Source organism: Chelonia mydas, chromosome 6, assembly GCF_015237465.2.
Source record: "Chelonia mydas isolate rCheMyd1 chromosome 6, rCheMyd1.pri.v2, whole genome shotgun sequence".
NCBI lineage: Eukaryota > Metazoa > Chordata > Testudines > Cheloniidae > Chelonia > Chelonia mydas.
Genome location: NC_051246.2, coordinates 21,536,707 through 21,559,870, shown reverse-complemented (window position 1 = coordinate 21,559,870; position 23,164 = coordinate 21,536,707). Strand labels below are relative to the sequence as shown.

Sequence of the window (23,164 nt, the reverse complement as noted above, 5' to 3'; positions counted from 1 at the left end):
ATTCTGGGCCTGATTATTACATGTGAAATCTTTTCATTTCATAATTGGATTTATAATTGTGAAAACCATAATTACATCTCTTGGTGGTAGGACTTAGTCTATAGCTTCAAGCTTTACCAACACTAAGGCATCATCATTATTAGACTATTACACTCACACCATTGTGTTTTATTGCATAATGGAATTGTTCCTGTCACACAGTGCCAGCCAGCATGGAGAGAGGCTTTATTATTATTTACCATTATCTTGCCATATAGTGTCTAGAGACCTCAGCTGCATCAGGAGAAAAAAAAAAACAAAAACAATGTAATGTGTCCTTAAAAATCAGTTTTATCTAGTCTGAGACCACAAACACTAAAATGCCTTAATTGTACAGTTATTGCAGGATATCACTTCAGGGCAGAGTTAAGGTGGTTCGAGCGCCTGAACTGTGCCTGTAATGTTTGATTTTGGGAAAATTATAACTACCTTATGATATTTTTTTTTAACCCAGAGGTTACTGATCCATATTCTCAACCTTAACGCCATCTGAATGCAGTTTTTTTGGTCTGCAAATAGGAAATGACAGTCGCTGCTCCAAAGAGCTTACAATGTAAAAGCCAAGATATCGGAGGTGGAGGAAACCAGTAAGGTTAGGGAACGACCCAGGGTAACAAAAATAGGCAGTTTTAGCACAGACTGATTCATAGCCTCTCAGTAGCTCTAATCTCAGCTCATCACCTGCCTAGCCTCTGCCCTACTGACATTATTGGGCTTGAGATGGGGAAACATGGTGACATACTGATAACTTTTAAAGTCAGAAGGGACCATTACGATCATCGAGTTTGACTTCATATATAACCTGGGCCATAGAATCTCATCCAGTGATTCCTGCATCAGTCCCATTAACTTGGGTAGAACTAGAGCAGAGGATAGTTTTTAGAAAGCCAACCAGTCTTGATGTAAAGACTTCGGATTTAAAGACTCTCCTCCTAACATGGTTTCCCCAGAGGAGCAGAAAGAGTTTTGATGTGTGTGGTGCTTTATAACCCAGAAAGACTAAGGGTTTGTCTATGCTGTCGGGTAATGTGCTCTGCGGGGGTGTGATTTCTAAACCATATTAACATGCTGCACGTTAACTGGGCCATGGAGACCCTGCTGATTTGCACTAAAGGTTCCCTCATGTGCAGAAGTCACACCCCTCTAAAGCACATTACCCTACTATGTAGATAAGCCCCAAGTCAAACTCATTTCATATGGCGGGCCTGACCTGATACCTGCCACTTAGCAGGGGCCACATTCAGCAAAAGCTATTCAAATAGAAATAGCTAAAGATAAACCATGGTGGTGATTACTTACATTCGCCCTCTGACAGATTTTAAATGTCCTATTCTTCGACTTGCCAGGTTGGGGTATCTATTCTCCAGTTGGCAGGTAAGCGCTTTTCCATGCCATTTTCCCCTCACTCAGCCTTGTACCACCTTCTGCCCGACTTATTCCTCTCCAGAGCCTCTTCAATGTGACCATGTGGTTCTACACGTGTATGCAAGCTTTCGCTGCTCCAAAGTCTGGACAACAGGGGTGTGATTTGTAGGACGCACCATGTGGATCTACTGGCGTGAACTAAATGTCCTTAGTGCGCATTGATGTAGTCCTGTTTTTAGTCCAGGACCACAACAATGCACACTAGCAGGGTCTACATGGTGGAGTTAGAACACAACACATTGGTGCACCCTACAAATCACACCCCCTGTAGTGCAGACTCTGGGGTCATGAAACAATCCCAAAGATTCATGAGAAGTCCGTGGGCCAGATGAAACTGTTCTGTGGGCCACACGTTTGATGCTCCTGCCCTAAGCATTACAGGTGTTACATATAAACGAGATATAGCTGACTATATGTGAGTATAGGTAGACCGTTAATATAAAGAGTACTTGTGGCACCTTAGAGACTAACCAATTTATTTGAGCATAAGCTTTCGTGAGCTACAGCTCACTTCATCGGATGCATACTGTGGAAAGTATAGAAGATCTTTTTATACACACAAAGCATGAAAAAATGGGTGTTTACCACTACAAAAGGTTTTCTCTCCCCCCACCCCACTCTCCTGCTGGTAATAGCTTATCTAAAGTGATCACTTTCCTTACAATGTGTATGATAATCAAGGTGGGCATTTCCAGCACAAATCCAGGGTTTAACAAGAACGTCTGAGGGGGAGGGCGGGGTAGGAAAAAACAAGGGGAAATAGGCTTGAATAGAGACTGGGAGTGGCTAAGTCATTATGCAAGGTAACCTATTTCCCCTTGTTTTTTCCTACCCCGCCCCCGACCCCCCCCCCCCCCCCAGGAGTTCTTGTTAAACCCTGGATTTGTGCTGGAAGTGCCCACCTTGATTATCATACACATTGTAAGGAGAGTGATCACTTTAGATAAGCTATTACCAGCAGGAGAGTGGGGTGGGGGGAGAGAAAACCTTTTGTAGTGGTAAACACCCATTTTTTCATGCTTTGTGTGTATAAAAAGATCTTCTATACTTTCCACAGTATGCATCCGATGAAGTGAGCTGTAGCTCACGAAAGCTTATGCTCAAATAAATTGGTTAGTCTCTAAGGTGCCACAAGTACTCCTTTTCTTTTTGCGAATACAGACTAACATGGCTGTTACTCTGAAACCTGTCAATATAAAGAGTGCCATCTACAGGCGCACAAGAATACATGAAGTCGTTCATAAGTTTGTAAAACCCATAAAGTTGTTATTGTGCAGTGCAAATGACTTCCAGATTATACAACTGGTCACTACAGACCCTCTGGAGCTTCCAGTGAGAAATGGCAAGTGACCTTTAAGAGGAGAGACACTGATCTAGTGCCACTGTGGAGTGTAATCTACTCACTACAAATAGCTAAACTGAATGCAGTCCTCATGGCTGAAATTTTGCACACACACACACTGTGAAAACGCTGGTTCCCACAATAACCATAATACTCTGCTTTTGCCATAGATAAACACAACGCTAAAGGAGCATCGGCCTCTTACTGATTATTACTCAACACAATGGGGTGACTGTCACTCTGCAAATAAATGATGCTGTTTCCGGACTGTGGAAAGAAACAAACACGTTGCAGGCTGCGCTATTTTCGCCACCCTTGAGCTTCTGGATAGATTTCTCAGGCATTCAGTATGCCCAGGGCTGCCAGAGAGACAGGCGGCGCGGCGTCACAGCTGGTGACCAGGGATATCCATCAGGGCTGCGTCAGCTGACAACGCTGATGCGACATGGCACTGGATGCCAAAAAAGTGCCATGGCAGACCCTGCCATTGGGGTGAGGGGAGATCACCTCACACACAGTGCAGTCCAGTGGATAAGGCTTCCGCGCCGATTATTGTCACAGAAAGGGACAAGTGGCCAAAGGCTCGTTAATGACCCTGCCTTCCCCTCCCACAAGGACAAAGGGAAAGGTGACCAATGACATGTTGATGGCACACTGATTGTGTGGAACAGAGGATGAATGGGGCCAGAGGCAGGCTCTGGGTGACAAACCACCACACTGCCTGCTGTAATCAGGGGAAGGGCGGAACCACAGAGGCTACATGTCTCCAGTATCATATGAGAGGAGTGTTAGGATACGTTTACACAGTAAAAAAAAAAACAAATCCCACAGCAGTGAGTCTCAGAGCCTGGATCAACTGACTCAGGCTCACGGGGCTTGTACACTGGGGCTAAAAGTAGCAGTGCAGACATTCCTGCTCGGGCTGGAGCCTAGGATCTGAGACCTGGCAAGAGGGGTGGGTCCTCAGGGTATGTCTATACTGTGATAAAAGCAGCATGGCATGGCCGCAGCTAGCCCAGGTCGGCTGACGGGGCTCGGGCTCAGAGAGCTATAAAGCTGCAGTGTAAATGTTCAGCCTCAGCCTGGAGCCCAGCGTCTGAGACTCCGTGTGTTTTTAATCTCAGTGTAGACGTATGCTCAGAGCCCCGGCTCCAGCCTAAGCAGGAACGTCTACACTGCTACGTTAGCCCCGTAGCGCAAGCCCAAGTCAGTTGACCTGGCCAGTGAGACTCACGGCCACAGGGCTGGTTTTGCAGTGTAGATCTACCCTTAAGGCCTGAACATTCCTGTCTGAGTTCTACCATTTGGAGCTCTGTGATCAGATGGTAATAAATCACCTTTGTTTGCATGTCTCCCCGCTCTGCACCCTTCCAGTTCCCACAGTCAGTCCGGGAAGCTGAGATCCTGCACACCATGATACCTACCACCGGACATCTGCCTCTTGTAAAATCCTCCCTGTTGCTTCATTTAGCTGACGTACAGCATGCTCCACTGATCGTCCTGTAGCATCACAGGGCACTGCTGGGCTCTGATCCCCTAAGCATGGGTAGACTCTGGGGGTATATCTACACTGCAACTACAAGCCCATGGCTGGCCTGTGCCAGCTGACTTGGGCTACGCCGTATAGATGTTCCAGCTCAGGCTGCAGCCTGGGCTCTGGGAACTCCCATCTCCAGCCTGAGCTCAAACGCCTACACTGCAATTAAACAGCCCTTGAGCCGGAGCCCTCCGAGCCTGAGTCAGTGGCACGGACACACCCTTGCACACAGACAGAGAACACATGGATTTTGATGGGGCTCTGTGGTATTGCCAACCCCAAGCATTCAAAACTCATGAGATCATTACAAATAAGTAATCTGAGGTTCATTTTCTTTGTCCAGATTCTGAGCCTTTAGGATGCTCTAGACTCACATTTTCCAGCTTTTCTCTGCAATTGTGAGGGCTAGAAACTTCCTGTTTCCTTTAAACGAAAGCTCAGGTTCTCCTCTAACCACATGAATCCGGGAACTGGAGCTCAAAGAAAAACACCAGATATTGAGAGACTTATCTTGAGTTGAGAACACTGGGTCTGCTTCTGCAAAGCCTATTGCAACATTTGGGTCTTAGACAGCTGCTGCCTGCCACCAAATGGCCCTATGCTTCCCCATGGGTTATGAGCAACTCCCACTGAGGTCAATGGGAGATCTGGGCATTCTCTGGGGAAAAGATGGGCTCTCAAAATGGCTCCACTACATCAGTGGTGGAGTGATCCCTGTATAAATTTCTCCAGTTGCTACAGTTTTGGGGGATCTATGAATTGAAAGATGCTATATAAATATTAGTTAATTTTTTTCAAGTGACTACAGAACACTACAGGAAAGAGACTAATGTGTCTTCATTACTTGTCTCAGGCCAGTATGCGTCTATAAATAGTGTTAGTGAATTGTAAATAGAGTCAATAAATAATAACTACAGAGCATAAATTCAGAGAGTCTGGTCTTTGTGCTGAAAATTATTCTTAAAAGGGCACTGCCAAAATATTTTAAAGATAATATTTTATACTTGCTGCAATATTTTACATAGATATCTTTGGAAGCCAAAATTTACTACCTACTAAGATGATTTTTCCCTTCTTCTTTTGTTCATTGAATTTCCAGATAAACAATTTGGTGAGGCCAGAGCTAGAGTCGTAAATAGGCGGCAGTTAGTTCCAAACAACATTATATTTATGCCACTGTAGTTAAAAAAACCTCCCAAACCACCAAATGTTTGAGCGCTTGAAAACTTGGAGATAAGGTTCCACAAAGACAACCTTAACTCTGACTCTGTAATTTAGGGTTGCCAACCCTTCAGGATTGTTCTGGAGTCTCCAGGAATTAAAAATTAATCTTTAATTAAAGATTATGTGATGTGATGAAACTTCCAGGAATATGCCCAATCAAAATTGGCAACCCTACTGTAATCCTGCCCCTGCCCCCCCAATGTGGATACTGGTACATTGTAAATGAAGCTGGTGAGTAAGTGTTGGTGAAAACAAAATGTCAGCAAAAACAATAATTTGTGACAATGTTTGCATTCCTCCCTTCCCTCCCCACTGGTTCTGAGCCTCTCCAATCATAAGTAGCTGGGCCTACAAACTGAAAATGTAACATTCTGCATGTGGACCTTGTGGCGGAATAAGTGGAACTTGAGAAAGAGGATCCCGTTTCTAGAGGGATGAGGGTGGTGAAGGACCAGGGGCTCTGGAAGGCCAGGGGGAGACAAGGCCAGGGGGCCAGGGGGAGGCAGCGGGACAAATGAAGAGATTCAGCATGGGACACTGGTCTCTCACGTTCAGTAAAGTTTGGTTTCCTGCATCTCTGCCTGCTACAAACCAGGCTTCAGTGTGTCCTGGTGTGGTGCTCGGGCATCTGCCGCCAGTTTGTAAAGAGAAGACAGGAAAATGGTGTCCGACGGGAAGGAGGGCTGAGGTGCAGGAGATACATGGGGGTTCTAGTCTGTGTAGACGTAGATTGAGTTCTCCAGCTCAGGCTGTGAGGGGGGTTTGTTTTATAGGCCTGATCCAAAGCTCATTGACAGGAGCGGACAGGTTCCCGGTGACCTTTTATCTGGCTTAAAGGAGACAGGTTGGGGTGTTTTGCCATGAGCTGGACAAATTTTCACCTCTTGGAATCAGTTCATATCTTTAAGCTAGTTTCAATGATAAGAAGACTTCCTTTTTAAGCCAAAGCTTAGCGGGGCATGACCGTCTACAGGGTCAGTCATCAACATATGGCAGGACTGGACAGGACATTCAGGGCGTCCAACTTGGATGGCGAATAACTCCAGAATTAACCATGCAACTTGCCTTAAGTGCTCAAACTCTCCTCACTGAGGACAACTGAATAAGGCAAAGCTGGGGTGTCTAGGCCAGAGACAAAAGCATCACATGCCTTTTCCAAAAATGAACAAACTCTCTCCAACTTCACTGCCTCCAAGATGCCCGGCCCAACTAACCTCAAACTTTGCAACAGAAAGCAGCAAAACACAACCCCCAACCAAAGAAACCGAGCTAGCTAGAGAAGAATCATGAGACATGTTGGGTATTACGGACTTTTTACTGAGGAACTTCGAGGATATGGTCAAAAATCAGGTTTATAATGGAAAGCTCTTTGCCACCTTAACAAGTGGCTTTGCAATGTGGGGCTGAAATTCTCAGAGCAATGGGGTAGGAAGCTGTTCAGTTGTCGGGCCCTAATCCTGCAATAGCTGGAAACCTGCAAATGACTCCATGTGGGTGGTGTCCTGCACTCGTATGGAGCCCCACTGACTTCATCGGCAGGGCCACAGGGGTTCACTTGCATGGAAACCTTTGGGGGATCAGGGCCTTGGTGACTGGTTCAAATCCAGCCCAGAATGACAGTGATCAGTCATTAACTTCTGACCATTGTCCTATGTAGCCTTTGCTGTATGAATTAGTGATTTCAGTTTGGTCTCTGCTGGGCAGGACTCCATGGCACAAAAGCCACTATCTCAACTGGTATTAAATGGCACCCTTGTAGGCCACCTCAGCAGAGAGGCCAGGAATTGAATGATCCTGGGGACTGCAAGGTGTGTCTCCAGGTAAAAGCCAAGGCATGTTGGGATGGGACTGGGGGAGAAGCAAGCAAGCAAGCACGGCTTTCCCTGCTCCATGGCAGAACAAGACTGGAGTGGCTCAAGCTGGCCACCTAGCATCATTTACCAGAAATGGATTTATTTAAAAATTGCCCCCTCAAAAAATTAAAAGGAACAAGAGACTTTATGGGCAAGATTATCAGGAACCCACCACCATAGTGAAAGGATAGTAGTGTGGTTTGGGCCCTGGCCTAAGACTTGGAAGACCTGGGTTCAATTCCCTGCTCTGACACAGATTTTTCTGTGACCTTGGGCAAGTCACTTAGTCTCTCTGTGCCTCAGTTTCCCACCTGTACAACAGCCCCTTGTTAGCTCACAGGGGTGATTTAAAAGATTGTGAAGTGCTTTGAGATGTACTGATGAAAAGTGCTATATAAGAGCTAGGTATCTCTATTAATTGGAGCCAGATTTTGCAAAGAGCTCAGCAGGGAGGGTCTGGTCCCAGTTGTGGGTGCTGAGCGCTTGCAAATCTAGCATTGTGTTTTCCTTATCTCATGCCTAATTAAAAGGAAACTGTGCAGCAGCAAGGAGATTTAGGAAGGGGAAGATTTGAAAAACCATACAGTAGGATCCAAGCTGTCCCTGTCGGACATCATTTTATTTCGTCATTTGTTGAAACAGTCTGAATCTTTTGGCCCTGGCTCCTGCGCATGGAGTTAAATTGGGATGTCGACATATATAAATTGATACATGTCAAGGCAGAGGGATCTGAGCAGAAGGGCATGATTTCCCTGGAGCAAGTGCAAATGTGAAACACGCCTGCATGTTCCTTTGAGCTGCTCAGAGAGACTTGCCTCCTACATGACACACACACACATCACCGGCTGGAGGAACGTCCCATTTACAGAAACTACACGCAACTTCCAGCCCAGTTTCCTCAAACTTTTAATTGTCTTCATGTTTTCCATATCTAGCCTCCCAGGGGCTTCCCCCTCCCTGGCCACACTCAAATTAGCTTGTCCAGAAACCAAGCACAAACACCACACAATGCTGCTGGAAGTGGACAGCCATTTCCAAGAGGACGGAGGTGGACAGGACAGGCAAGAGCAAGCCACATGCAACAGGAGGAGGAATAGAATGGATGGTGGTTGGCACCAATGTTTAGCCTTTACTCTCTGAGCTACCAGGCAGCTGCCCCATCATCACCTATCACTGATGATCCACAGAGTGCCCCAGGCCAGTGGATTTAGGCGGGAGGGTGGCCCTCTGAGTACAAAACTGGGAAACGTGTTAGATTTGCTAGAAATAAATAAGCCACTAGTAATAAAACACAAACCAACCCCTCCATACCTTGACAACAGTTAGGTAGTTGGTGTGCTGAGACAATTGTCTAACATGCTTATCTGTATTATCTCATTGTCTCCTCGTGCTTCCCCACCTGTCGTCTCTTGTCTTACACTTCTGTTGTAAGCTCCTTGGGGCATGGACCCTTTTTTTTTGTTCTGTTTGTATAGCGCCCAGCACAATGAGGTCCTGGTTAAGGACTGGGACTCTGGGGGTAACACACACAAATATAGCAACAACAAATCGCACATACAAAAATCTTATAGAAACTAAAACTTTATATATGATCAAATAATGACTCTCTCTTCTCTCCCTATTCTCCATCTTCAATGCCTCTTTTTTTCAAGTCTTTTCCACATTCTGGATTTTCCCCACCCACGTTTCTCTATCCTTTGGCATCATTTGTTCATGTTTCAGTTTGGCTTTTCCCCTCTGAAATGCCTGGACATAGAAAAACACTTAGGTAGGTGGTTAACTTTAAGCATGTGAGCAATGTGACTTTCAACAGGAAGACTCATATGCTTCAGGCTACATGCTGGGTCCCAACCTAATTACCCCTCTTAGTTTTCTTTTCTGATCTGACCTGTCTCCCACTGTCTCCCTTTCCCTTTAATATTCTTCCTTTCACTCGCCTTCCTCCCCACCATTAGCCATCTCCCCCTCCATTCTGGGCATAGAAATACAACCAGCAGTGAGCAGAGGGATGACCAAAATCAGACCAGCCAACGCTATGGGTTTGCCCCACAGACTATACGCTTATAGACCTCCTTTGGGGAAGTCTGCACCCGATTCACTGCCCTGCCCTATTCCCTTGCCTGCCTCCTGGAAAGGGCAGCAAATCAAAGCAGCTGCATGTGCTGAGGAGCAGGTCAGTCTCCCAATATTTGGAGGTGGGCGTGCTCCTGTCGCAGTCAGTTTTCCCTGGGTACTCCGAGCCAGCTGGAGAGCACCGGCAGGCTCCTGGGGTGGGATACAAGGTCTTGTTCAGTAATAAGGGCTATGAAGTACATGAAACAGAGACAAGATCTGAGGCCATGGTCTCCTCCTCAAAGCATTTTCCCACAGGCTACAGCACATTTGGTGGAAGTCTGTCCCTCCTCCCCTTGCCTGCCTTTGTGATGCAGCCTGATTCAGCCAGAGTGGAATGTCCTGCAAAATCCAGGATGCTTGAGGTGCCCAGACAAGGCTCTCTCCTGCTTTACAGGCATGAGTTAGTACAGTGCCCCTGGGAGGTTGGTCTGTATCACTACCCCTGCTGTAGTGAGTTACAGGGAGGATATGTGCCTTGCCTAAGGCTAGAGAGTAAGTCATTAGCAGAGCTGGGAATGGCACTCAGGAGTCCGGACTCCCCCCTCTATTGCCTTCGCCAGGAGACAGCACCTCCCAGGTCCTCTGCATACTGCTCACAGATCCGCTTCCCAAGAGCTAGAAGGGCATGCCTGCAGCTCATTGACTAGGGAAGCGATTGAAACAAAACTCTCTTTACAGTCCTTTCCATCTCATAGAACAGACTTAATTGCTCCCATTACAGTTAGTAAATTGACAGATGGTATCACAAGCAACTTCCAAGGAAGAAGCTTCTGAATTATAACTGGGTCTGCCCGGAGCTTCCCATGCCCCAGTGGAGGTTTCTTTCGGGATTAACCCATTACTCACCACTGATGCAGCTGGGGAGAAACGGAAGGGCTAGTGCTACGGATTGGGGAGGATAATATTCCACTGGGTCCCAGCCAGCAGCTCACAGCAGACATACCCAGTGCGTTGCATGGTGCTGCATCTACCTCCCAGCTCACTGTGGTATATCGGGGGCCTTATCCAAGCGAAATCAATGGGAGTCTTTCCATTGACTTCAGTGGGCACAGGCTCAGGTGCTGAGTCAGCTACGAAGCAGGGAATGGAGCAGAACAAGCCACTTGGACTGAGGAGTAGTGCCCGGCCATCCACTCCCCTCACACAATTCTGCTGACACTGCCTTTGCAGCCACAGGGCCAAATTCTTTGCTGGCAGAAGCCGGTGTGATGCCACTGACTCGAATGGTGTTTTGCCCGCTAATGCCAGGGCTGAATATGGCCCATGGATGTAGCTGGGCTGCATCCCTACAGCCTGAATCCGCACTCACACTGCATGAGCGCCCCAAGGTGTGAGTGGCCTGGCAAGAACACACACCCAGGAAAATGCTCATCAGGGGGCACCCGGAATAGCCGCTCATCTTCCTGCAGCTGCTCAGCATTCCAGAACTGGACCTGAAATCCGCAGGCACAGACACCTTCAAACGCACGCTGGGAATGGCAAGCGCTGGACTGGTCAGCTCAGCCCAGGAGCATCCGCAGCACGTGACCCTGTCTGCATGGGAAGAGTTCTTGCCTTCAGCAGGCTTTTGAATTAAGGCCCTCGAAAGGTTTCCTCCCTCTGCTGTCAGTTAACAGCCATTTTACCACATTGAGCTGACAGGGAATCACAGGTAATGCCCATCCCTCATTCCTATTAGGGGATCTTGGCCCTCTCAGCCGACAATGCAGGGTTGTTTCCTAAAGATGACGGCTATTGTTTAGATTATGGTAACATTTAGAGGCCCAGCTGAGATCAGAGCCCCACTGTGCTGGGCACTGCGAACACACATAGTAAGAGAGAGTCCCTGCCCTGATGAGTGTATAGTCTAAACAGACAGGACAGACAAAGGAAGCACTATTAACCCCATGCTACATATAGGGAACTAGGCACAGGAATTAAGCCACTTACCCAGCATCACACCAGAAGTCTATGGAAGAATCAGGAACCGAACACAGATTTTCTTTGTTCCAGGTCAGCGCCTCAAGCCACAGGACCATCCTTCATCTCCCAACAGTGATAACACACTTTTCTTATGAACACAGTCTCATGCCTCAAACAAGTGTGACACGAATCATCAATTGTCTACAACAGCCCATGATAGCCCTGAAGTAAACAGACGCACCTCACGCTTGGAAGGACAGACTCCACATCTGAGGAAGGGGCTGGAAAACACTAGTACAAGTGCCCCGGGAACTGACCAATGCCTAGTGCTTGCCTATATCTAAATACGAAGGAAGGAAGCCCATGCTAGAGGAATCATGCAATGTGCGCCCAGCATTTGCTAGATAAAAGCGATCCCCAGAACAAACCGATCATACTCTAAGTTCACAGAGAAGTGCAATCTAGCTTCGCCGTTCAGGGGCACTCACCCAGCTCTAGAAGCAGCCAAGCTACAGCAGAAATGATGTTGATTTGTCGCAAGCAAGCAGGAGTCCTGGAAGCTGTGGCTGTCAATTTCAGCATCAGAGTCTGGATTTGCAAGCGCCGTGATATTTCTGCCTCTGCTTGTTTGGGTGGTGGAACTTCACGTGGTGGAGAGATGGCTGGGACAGCATCAGAGGCTGTGTAATTTATTATAGGAACAGGAGCCTTGGGGATTGTTCCCTTGAGTCAAGCACACTCAGCCCACAGATTGCACGCCCCCCCCCCGCCGCATCCCTAGTTTCAGCACCTATGGTTTTTGATGTCATGGAGACATGACCTCCAGGGTTGTTCATGTTCGGAGGGACATGGAAACATACATGTGATGAGTTAGTTGTGCCCAAGGATACACTGAAAAATGTGGGGTGACCCTTGAACAGCAGGTATTTGGGGTCTCCTATATTGTATAACTTGCTACTAAGCGTACACCCATTTCTGCTCTAGCAGAGGAGATGCAGAATGTCCCACATGGTGCAAACTTGCCCCACTGGCAAATTTTGAAATAAAGAGTCTTTCTACAGTGCACAACCAATGAAGGTCACCAGTGCAGACCTGCAACCTCCTTCCCAGCTGGATAAAGCTGCTCCTTCTCCAACTCAAAATGTACATTTCTTCATTCAAACTAGATTCATTCAGGTTCCATCATGGGCAATTAGGACTGGGACAAGAGTGTGATTCTGCATTTGTGAACTCCTTTGCCTATCGGTTTTATGGCAGGAGTGACCATGCGTTGAGAACCTACCCCAGTTCTTCGAAAAATGAGATTACATTGCATTATATACCGTGAGCTTGGCAGTAATGTTGTAGTCATTCCAAGCACTAGGAGGCCCTAAGTTGCAGTAATCACTCCGCCAACTGCTTCCAGCTATCATACTCCTCCCAAGGCTCCAAGATGTGCTGCTTCTGTGGCCCACTCCTCATCCATCCACCCGGACCCTACTGACTCAGGCTGCCCTATCATCCTCCTGTCAGAAAAGAAGAGCAGCAGGAGATGCATCCTCAGATTTGACCCCTGACTGCTCAGTCAATTTCCTGCAAGGAGGTTGAGATCTAGCTTTTCAGAGGTCGGTATACCATGAACAACGACTAGTCCCATAAACATTTCACTTAACACACACACACCCCCCTCCAAAAATGCTGCAAGAGAAGGTGACACTTACCCTGGAAATGCCAATGATTTGTTCATCTGGGAGCAAGCTGATGCGCACAAAGCAAGACTCAAAGTTGACGTCCTCCTTCTCCAGGAGGTCCTTCCCTTGCAGCAGCGTGACGTGCAGGGTGTTGGAGAACACATCGTACTCCATGTTGACTTCCACCTGGCCCACAGTGAAGTCTTGGCCAAAGTTATTCCCAATGGAGGAGATGGAGCTGAGGGAGTCAGTGGATACAGATCTCTTCAGTAGCCCGAATGGACCCAGATCTAGGTCTTTGCTCATCAACTCTAAGGTACCCAGCTCATTGATGTTCTCAAAGGTGTCATCCATCTTCAGGCGGGGCTTGCGGACAGGGGACGTCCTTTCCGCTGCCTTTCGGAAGTTTGAGGCTCCCCCCCTCTGCAGACATAGAAAAGAATAGAAGAGGCACTCAGGTTGCATTAACCCCTTCTCCTCTGAACTACTTCTTACTATATGTGAAACAAAGCATATGGGGCTCTTAAGTGCTAAGGGGTCTAAATACGCAATTGCCATGGGATATGAAGGTGATTCCTTAACAAGAAGATCTACAGCATTAGGCTGTGGTACAGTCTCCCAGGACAAGTGCTTAGGTCATTTAAGAGAGACTAGATAACGCACTAGAACATATACGGTATATGATATGAAAGCCCTTCCCATCCCTTATTTCTCCCTTTCTCGTTTTGCTGCAGGGTAACTTTTCATTAGTCAACTAGGTGACACCTTAGTTATTTGTAAATATAAATATTCAAAACAAATCATTTTTGAAAACTTTCCATTTTGGAACAAAAAAAAAAAAAAAGATGATGAAAAAGGTACAAAAAATGAAAAATAATTTTAAAAAACCAACCAAAAATTTGAAATTTTTCCACAAATCCGTCCCCCTTCTGTTTTTTTGGCCACCTCGAATACATAACATGTACCACTGCCCCCTACTGGGTGAACTATATTTGCTCAAGTGTCTGATTATGTTACCCAATAGCATTTAGCCCACAAATAAGGAAATTTTACACCATCTCTTAAGTGCCTAAGCAGCTTTGGAGCCTAAGTTCCATTTTCAAAGTGATTTAGGCACTTAGAAGCCTAAATCCCATTGACTTTCAATTAGACTTTGGCTCCTAAGTCACTTAGGTACTACTGAAAAGGTAGTCAGTAGTATTAGGACCTATAGGTAACGAAGAGAGAGTCTCATCTGAAATAGTGTGTGCAGTTCTGATCACCCAGGTTCAAGAAAGATGAATTCACACTGGAACAGGTGCAGAGAAAAGCGACCAGGATGATCCGAGAAGACTAAAAAGAGTGGGACTGAGAAGAGATATGAGTGCTCGCTATGAATCCATCCGGGGGGGTAAACAGCAGGGAGAGAGACAACCTATTTAAACTAAAGGCTGATATTGGCACAAGAACAAATGGGTATAAAACTGGCCATGAATAAACGCAGACTGGAAAGTAGAAGGTTTCTAACCATCAAAGGAGTGAGGTTCTGGGGCAGCCTCCCCATAGGAGTAGTAGGGGCACACAACCTAAGTGGTTCTGTGATGAAGCTTGGTAAGTTCCTTAACAGGATTAGATGACAGAATTGCCTGCAATCTCAGGGGACTGGAAGGGACCTACTGGGTCATATTTTCCTTTAGCTCAGGTCTAGGACAAGTACCTTCCCAACCTTGTCTGTATGAAAGGTGATGCAAAGCAATCATTTTGTGGCTCTGCCACGTAACTGTTCATTGTACCCCACACATGATCCAGCCACCCCACCAATTCTCTTGCAGGTTTCCTGATTCTAATAGATGTAAACAACATTATGTGATTTGTTTTTTTATCTTTGGCTATTAGCTCTTCAAATTTCTTCATCGCCTTCCTAATTTTCTTCTTGCATTTTTCTGCTGTGGTTTATGCTGCTTTCTAGTGACTTCACTGGGGTTGGAGTTTCTGAAGTCTTTGTCTGTTTGAGACCTTGCTGAGGAAATCAAAGGATTGAGCTGATTATGTTCTCCATATTGATCTGTCTTTATAAAAGCTTGATGGCTGGTGGGAATGTTTAGCGACCTATTTCAGAGTAGCAGCTGTGTTAGTCTGTATCCACAAAAAGAACAGGAGTACTTGTGGCACCTTAGAGACTAAAATTTATTTGAGCATAAGCTTTCGTGGGCTACAGCCCACTTCATTGGATGCATAGAATGGAACATATAGTAAGAAGATTATATATATATACATACATATATACACACACATACAGAGAACATGAAAAGGTGGAGTAAGAGGCTAATTAATTAAGAAGAGCTATTATCAGCAGGAGAAAAAAAACTTTTGTAGTGATCATCAAGATGGCCCATTTCAGACAGTTGACAAGAAGGTGTGAGGATACTTAACATGGGGAAATAGATACAATACGTGTAATGACCCAGCCACTCCCAGTCTCTATTCAAACCCAAGTTAATGGTATGTAGTTTGCATATTAATTCAAGCTCAGCAGTTTCTCATTAGAGTCTGTTTTTGAAGCTTTTCTGTTACAAAATGGCCACCTTTAAGTCTGTTACTGAATGACCAGAGTGGTTGAAGTGTTCTCCTACTGGTTTTTGAATGTTATGATTCCTGATGTCAGATTTGTGTCCATTTATTCTTTTGCATAGAGACTGTCCGGTTTGGCCAACGTACACGGCAGAGGGGCATTGCTGGCACATGATGGCAAATATCACATTGGTAGATGTGCAGGTGAACGAGCCCCTGATGGCGTGGCTAATGTGATTAGGTCCTATGATGGTGTCACTTGAATAAATAGGTGGACAGAGTTGGCATCGGGCTTTGTTGCAAGGATAGGTTCCTGGGTTAGGGTTTTTGTTGTGTCGTTGCTGGAGAGTATTTGCTTCAGGTTGTGGTGCTGTCTGTAAGCGAGGAAGATCTGTGAGAGTAAGGGATCATTTTTCAGGATAGGTTGTAGATCTTTGATGATGTGCTGGAGAGGTTTCAGTTGGGGGCTGAAGGTGACGGCTAGTGGCATTCTGTTATTTTCTTTGTTGGGCCTGTCCTGTAGTAGGTGACTTCTGGGTACTCTTCTGGCTCTGTCAATCTGTTTTTTCACTTCAGCAGGGGTATTGTAGTTGTAAGAACGCTTGATAGAGATCTTGTAGGTGTGTCTCTGTCTGAGGGATTGGAGCAAATGCAGTTGCATCTTAGAGCTTGGCTGTAGATAATGGATCATGTGGTGTGTCCTGGATGAAAGCTGGAGGCATGTAGGTAAATATAGAGGTCAGTAGGTTTCCGATATAGGGTGGTGTTTATGTGATCATCGGTTATTAGCACAGTAGTGTCCAGGAAATGGACCGCTAGCGTGGATTGGTCTTTAATTAATTAATTAATTAGCCTCTTACTCCACCTTTTCATGTTCTCTGTACGTGTATATATCTTATCTTCTTACTATATGTTCCATTCTATGCATCCGATGAAGTGGGCTGTAGCCCACAAAAGCTTATGATCAGATAAATTTGTTAGTCTCTAAGGCGCCACAAGTACTCCTGTTCTTTTAGCAACCAAGTCACACTGAACAGAAGGGCTTTTACCTTGTGTTTGATGTCCGAATACGTAGTCCCGTACTTTTGTTCCAGGTATCGGTAGTTGTAATTGGGAAATGGAGACGGTGCTGGATAATTCCCAGACTTCCATAATTTCCACAGGTTTAGTGCAGCGATTCCCAGCAGAACAAGTGCGCCAGTCACATAGATGCCTATTTCCCACCCGTGCGGACTCCTTATAACTAGAAGAGAGGAGAGTTATTGTCAGGAGTGGGGTCCAGGGGCAGAGATATTAAACCTCATGTTTCAGAGCTTAAACCAATCTCTCAGTGATGAGGATGAGAACTAATGTGTGGCAGATTATCCCGCATCTGCCTGCCGCAGGGTTTCTTACACCTTCCTCTGCAGCATCTGGTGCTGGCCACAGTCAGAGCCAGGATACTGGACCAGAAGGACCTTGGGTCTGATCCAGTCTGGCAATTCCTGGACAATCTATCTAGTGATAGCATTTAACTTCAGAGCAATAGTGCCAGGCTTTTACTGGGAAATGCTGCTAAGTAAACTCATAAAGAGGATTAGGTATCATCATTAAGTGAATCACAAGGGTATCTGCAGTTACATTAACCAAGGGCTCTCAATCCTCATGCTTCACAGCATAGACCGATCACCAGCCAGGGCCAGGAAGGAATGCCCATCCCCGAATTATGGGGAAAAAGGGGGACGGAGTTCAGTCTTCTTCTGAAGCATGTGGCATTGGCCTATGTCAGAAACAGGACACCAGACAAGATGGATCACTCATCTGCTCCTGTAAAATGGCAGCTCCTGTGTAATTGTTTCCCACCGAAGAGCTGTGATGGAAATCGCAATCATAATTTCACTCACTATGAACTAATTTGTGCGTGGTTGCTTTCATATATTTCAGCCCCCACACATATACACAAAGTAAGCCAGATCCTCAGCTAGTATAAAGTGTCAGAGCTCCATCAAAGTCAATGGAACTGTGACAATTTACCTCAATAGATGATTTTATACCTATATAAAGTGTACAGAACATACTCTCTGGGTGTATGAAATACATTGTCCTTTCCAGAAGGCCAGTTCCCAATGGGTTGGTGACGCCAAATGAATTTGGGAGAAAGCTTCCTATGCCTATCTGGCTATACAGAGAAAAATCTGCATTCTTCACTGTCAACTTAAGAGAATGCAGGCGCTCCAGCATGGCACATTTCACAATTGTTGCTGCATTGTGCCAGCATCCATCACATAAAATAGTTAAATCTACAGCCATCATTCAGCATGCAACAAGACATGAAATCCTTGTCACGCAAGGCCACCATGAGATCTGTGCCTCCAGCAGTGAAAATAGAAGGCTGGCCTTCTCTCGAATAGCAGACCCTGTTCTTATGACAACATTCTGGTCCATTGGCGTCATTTCTTAAAAACTATACAACCGAGACTTCATCTTAGACTGTGAATATCATATTTGAGCAGAACAACGGTCTACCTACATCCACGCCCTGTCTCTGACAACTGTCAGTGACGGATGTGTCAGAGGAAGCCATAATACCTATAAAATTGATCTAATTGTGATAGAGTGGGGAGAGAAGGAGAGTTTTTCCTGATCATGGCTGGTGATCTACTTGGGCTATGAAGCATGAGGTATGCTGTGGTCACTCCTCTTCACGCTGACCCGTACTCTCTCATCATTACCTTGTACTTCCCTTTGTCTCTTCATTTGTACTTAGACTGTCAACTCTTTGGGACACCCAGGGACCATCTTTTTGTTCTGCTTGTACAGTGCCAAGCTCAATGAGACCCTGATCCCGGTTTGGGGTGCCTAGATTCTACTGCAGTACAAAAATAGATGGATTGATAGATGGATTAGATGAAGATGGAGTGCCCTTTTGATTTTTATCCTAGTGGTGTATTATGTATTATTATTTCTTGTGTAGCACTTGGGAACCCTAATCCTGGACCAAGATGCCATTGTGACAGGTACTATACAAACACAGAACAAAGACAATCCATGCCCCAATTACAATCTAAGTATTGCAAGTTCTATTCTGTATATGGCCCCCATACTTAGAGCATCTCAAAGTATCAATGAATTATTCTCAACACCCCTTAATTCTCTGTTGTGAGGACATGACAGGTGTAAACCCTTAATTCTCCAATTCCTGGCTTACTTCACATTGGAGGGAACACATTCCAAACCACTGGTACGCACCTACAGTCTTAACTTCACATTACTGTTTTTCTGGGGGGGGGAAATAATCCCATTTTGCAAAAGTTTCCAATTTAGTAGCCTCAGGAATGCCCTGCAAAAGTGAGTTCTACAGGTGTATACACTGTGTTAAGAGTACTTCTACGCGGACCTCTCAGAACTGGTCACTGTACCTGTCCCATCTGACACCCAGAAAGGCAGCTGTTCTCTGTTCTCCAGATCGGAGAATTACAGCTCAAATCAATCCCAAACAACATCCCTTAGTGCTTGTTTAGAGGTACTCACCACTGATGCGGTATTCAGCTATATTACTGTCCATGTCCAGCTCTATTACTCTCAGCTAGAGAGACTGCCTGAAACGTACAAACAAAAGTAGTCAGGAGAGGAGAAGCACACAGAGAAGAGAGGTATTTGATCTCTCACTCAAGAGCATTTCCAATCAGTCACTGGATTTAAATTCTGCCCTGTGACAGATGACCACAGTGGAAAACCAGGGCTTCTGCCACAGGGTGTGCACAGGGAAGGGCCTTGGAGAGCATCAGAGAGATGTGCTTGGAAGGGTTACTGAGAAAAGGTTGGCCATTTCTCCCTCTCCTCAGCCACGCAGACTCTCCCTGGCCTGCTGCCCTGCATGTGAGGTGCTGGTTCAGAGACTGGGTGGAGGACAGGGGAAGGAGGGAGACACTGGAATCCTGCCTAAGAGGAAAGGCAGAGGGTCAGCCCATGACAGACCTGGTGATGGAGATATCTGCCCCAGACTACTGTCAGTTTCACAGCTCAGCTGGCTGGCACTTTCTTCAAATGTCCAGCACGCCAGGGGCTTTACCAAAAACAGGGCCAATCCCTGCACACAGGGACTGGCCCTGCCAACAAGGACACTACCTGATTTCAGGGGCATGGCACTCTATATGTGACCAACATAGGGATGGGCTCAAATCAAACCCTGGAGTCAGACATCCCCTTCTCCCCGCAACTTTCTGGGTGGTAGGAATCCAAACCCAGACCTCAGTCTGAACACTGGACTAAACCCAGAATCTGTATATGAAACCTACATGTTCTGGAGCTCCAGCCCTAGACCTCGATTTCTCTTTAATGCAGGAAGGGGGCGAGAGAGCACTAGCATTAGCAGAGAGAGAGTCTGGGCACTGTGGCTCCTTACTCAGAGCCTGCTCAATTGCAGCTGTGGCTGCTGCTGGACTACAAGGCCTGGGTTTGACTTTCGGTCACGCAGCCCAGAGAGGGACTGGAGAGAGCTGCTTTTCACTTGACATTATAAGTGATGCACAATAGATACGTGGGAATATGCCTGTGACTATTTATAGGCCTCACCCACTTCCACGCCCCTCCCCATCCCCGCCAAAAAAAAAAAGGTTTTTTTTCGATGAAAAATTTTTTTTCAACCATAACGAAATGTAATTTTGGTCAACATTTTTTTCTTTTCAATTAAAATAGTTGTCGCTTCTGTTTTGGTGGGGAGAAAAAAAATCCCACTTTGACTCCTCTCCTTCCCTTCCCACAACAATAATTTCCCCTTTTTCACCACTGAGGGGGAAAAAAATATGGGGAGGAGAGGAAAAGAAAGGAATAAACGGAGAAGCTGGGTCCCCCCCCCACCACCAAAATATTAAACAATTTAAATTAAATTTAAAAAATGGTTTCTTTCAATATTTTCCTATGAAATATACTCACCTTTTTTCAATCACCTCTGATTATTTATATAGGGCTAGTACCATCCAGCGCCCCTCTCAGCTCATATATTACCCCTATTACTTCTCCATTCACATGCACACAACTCCAGACAGCCCCACACATCTTGGGAATAACAGGCCGCCTTAGTCAGACCACGAGGCTACATTCCCCCCCTCCTGCTGACCCTGACTGGGGTCTGCACACAGTGCTATATAGTGATATTTGCCACAGCCCATTGTAAGGGCCAAGGGGTAGACACCACCCCAGGGGCATCTGGCCATAGAGAGACACTCTTCCTCCTGAGGGTCCCCTGTTTCACTAGGGAGTGTCATTTGGGTCACTCCTTTATGGGGTGCAGCATAACCCCTCCCCCCATGCCCAGCCAACTCCATTGGCTAATGCATAGCAGGGGCACAGTCTCTGCCCAATCTCTCCCCACCCACGTGGCACGCAGTCCCTGCATTGCTCCAAGCACCTGGAGCTAGTGTTGCGAGGATAAATACCTTAAAGGTACGACGTTTCTCGGGTACTACCATAACAGGAGCCATCTAAATACCCAAGACAGCTAGGATTGGGCTGGAAACGACAGGAGCACAGGGCATCCAACCCTTAGCATGGGTTTTAGCCTGGTGGGAAATTCCATGAGACTAGCGTCCCAGGGGGCATTCCAGACCTTCCCCTCCTGTAGCGCTGCACAATGTGCAGGTGGTCTCCTGGGGAAAGTCTTGATGAAAACCTGCCTCGTGTCTTGGTCAAAGTCCAGCAATAGAGTTCATTGATTGCTCAGTTCAACCTTGCTAAACTACTGCGCTATAAACTGCCAACCGGACTCTGATTTATCAGTCATTGCTGAGGTCTCCTTTCTGTGTGGAAGAAGAATTACAGCTCCCTTCCAGATGATGGATGTTTTGGCAGGATTTGGCCCATTTCTCTAGGATTTGGCCTCCAAATGTCTTTGAGAGGGCAATGGCTCTGCTGCCTTTCACGGGGGATCTCCACACTCCATCATCTTCCCCGCTTTCCCCACCTCTCTGGCTGATGGAAAGGTGACGGGTACATTCACTCTGCTGGCGCTAGGTGTGCTTGTCACGGTTCTCTTCCTGTTGGGAGGCCTAAAATTTAGATCACTCTTCCACAGACAGTCAGGAAGGAGGGACTTGTGCTTAAGTCACTGGACTGGGACCCAAGAGCCCAGCCCTCCTGCAGACTCCCTGGGTGACCTCAGACAAGTGACAATCTCTGGGTCTCAGTGCCTCATCTGTAATGTGGGGATAATAATACTTCCTTTGCCTGTGTCTGTTCAGATTGTAAGCTCTTCGGAGCAGGGGCTGTCTCTGCCTAACTACATATACAGCACCTAACACGGTGAGGCTTTGCTCTGTGGGGCCTCTAAGCACCACCGTAATTCTACTAACAGCCAGCCATTGGGCTGTTTTCACCATGTGAAGAAAGAGCAATTGTTTGGACTTGTTGAACCCAGCTGGTGAAGTGAGCCCTACCCCCTAGTCCTTTTAAATCTCTCTTTGGACGGACTCCTCCAGGTCAGAGCCCACAGGAGGCTTATTTTCCCCAGACTTTTCACCCCACCCCCACCCCTTTTCCACTCTGTTTTTAAGCATACATGCCTGTTGCACTGTTCAGCTTCCTCTCTCACTGCATTTCATATTTCACCATTGTTTGGCTCCTTGCTAAGTCTAGGTGGCTCTGTTTTGGAGAATAGACAGATTGCCAATTCAATAGAGGATCAGTGTTTTTCCTAAATCACTCCAATGTATCGATTCTGCCATACCCAGTCAATCGATTCTTGCAGCAGGGGCTGTTTATTACCTCTGTGGCCTGAAGGTGCCACATGGTGCCTGGCTAATTTGCTGGGCGCATTCTAAATTCATGGCCTCTGCAACATTTAGGTAGAATCTTTGCAAGGCCATATGTTTTTAAGGTGCTTTATCCAACACAGCTATGCAAAAAGACCCTTGCCAATACACTCACAGTACAAGGCCTATTGCAGATCATTAGAAGATGCCAATAGACAAAACCCCAAACTTTTTAGTTTATATGCAGGGAGAACATTCCCTTAAAACCTCTGCATAAGAATGCCGAGTCCATGACCCTCCTCAGGGCAGACTGTGGGCTCCTGAGATAGCTAGCAGGGGTGGATTTGGCCTGGTGTGTTCCCTCTGCCATTGCACAATGCCATTCTACTTGGCAGAGTAAAGTCCCTCTTGCATTGGGGTTGCTAATTAATTGTTAATTTTACATGGGTGCTTGGTTGCTCAGGTAGATTCTTTCCATTGCCAGTGTTCAGCTACAGTGCTCGGGAAAGGCTTGCGGCTTCCAGCACTGGTGTTCTGTTGTGTTATTCGTCTCACTGCATCAGAAAAGATTAAACTAGACAATGAGGAAAATTCACAGAATGATTAGCCTGTCAGACACTATCCACATCCCAGGATGCTTTGCATAGTCATCCTTCTACAGCTGGGCCGGGGGGCTTTCACAGAGTCACATACGCACATTAAACTCTTCCAAGCACAGAGATGTCAGTGCTAGGAAGCACTGCTAGAATATCAAGTGGATAGAATTAAACCTCCAGTTG

At 46.3% G+C, this 23,164-nt stretch overlaps 1 protein-coding gene across 2 annotated transcripts in view; it reads right to left on the bottom strand.

Annotated features, from left to right (window-relative positions):
- The window catches only part of SYT12 (synaptotagmin 12), a 57,531-nt gene that overhangs the window by 24,104 nt on the left and 10,263 nt on the right, over nt 1-23,164 (bottom strand). For both annotated transcript variants that reach the window (XM_037899511.2, XM_043549396.1), the window contains 3 exons: nt 19,168-19,235; nt 16,707-16,900; nt 13,138-13,530 (listed from right to left, as the gene is read on the bottom strand). In XM_037899511.2, the coding sequence (XP_037755439.1) occupies nt 13,138-13,530; nt 16,707-16,900; nt 19,168-19,201 (621 nt within the window). In that variant the 5' untranslated portion in view covers nt 19,202-19,235. The remainder of the gene's footprint in view (nt 1-13,137; nt 13,531-16,706; nt 16,901-19,167; nt 19,236-23,164) is intronic.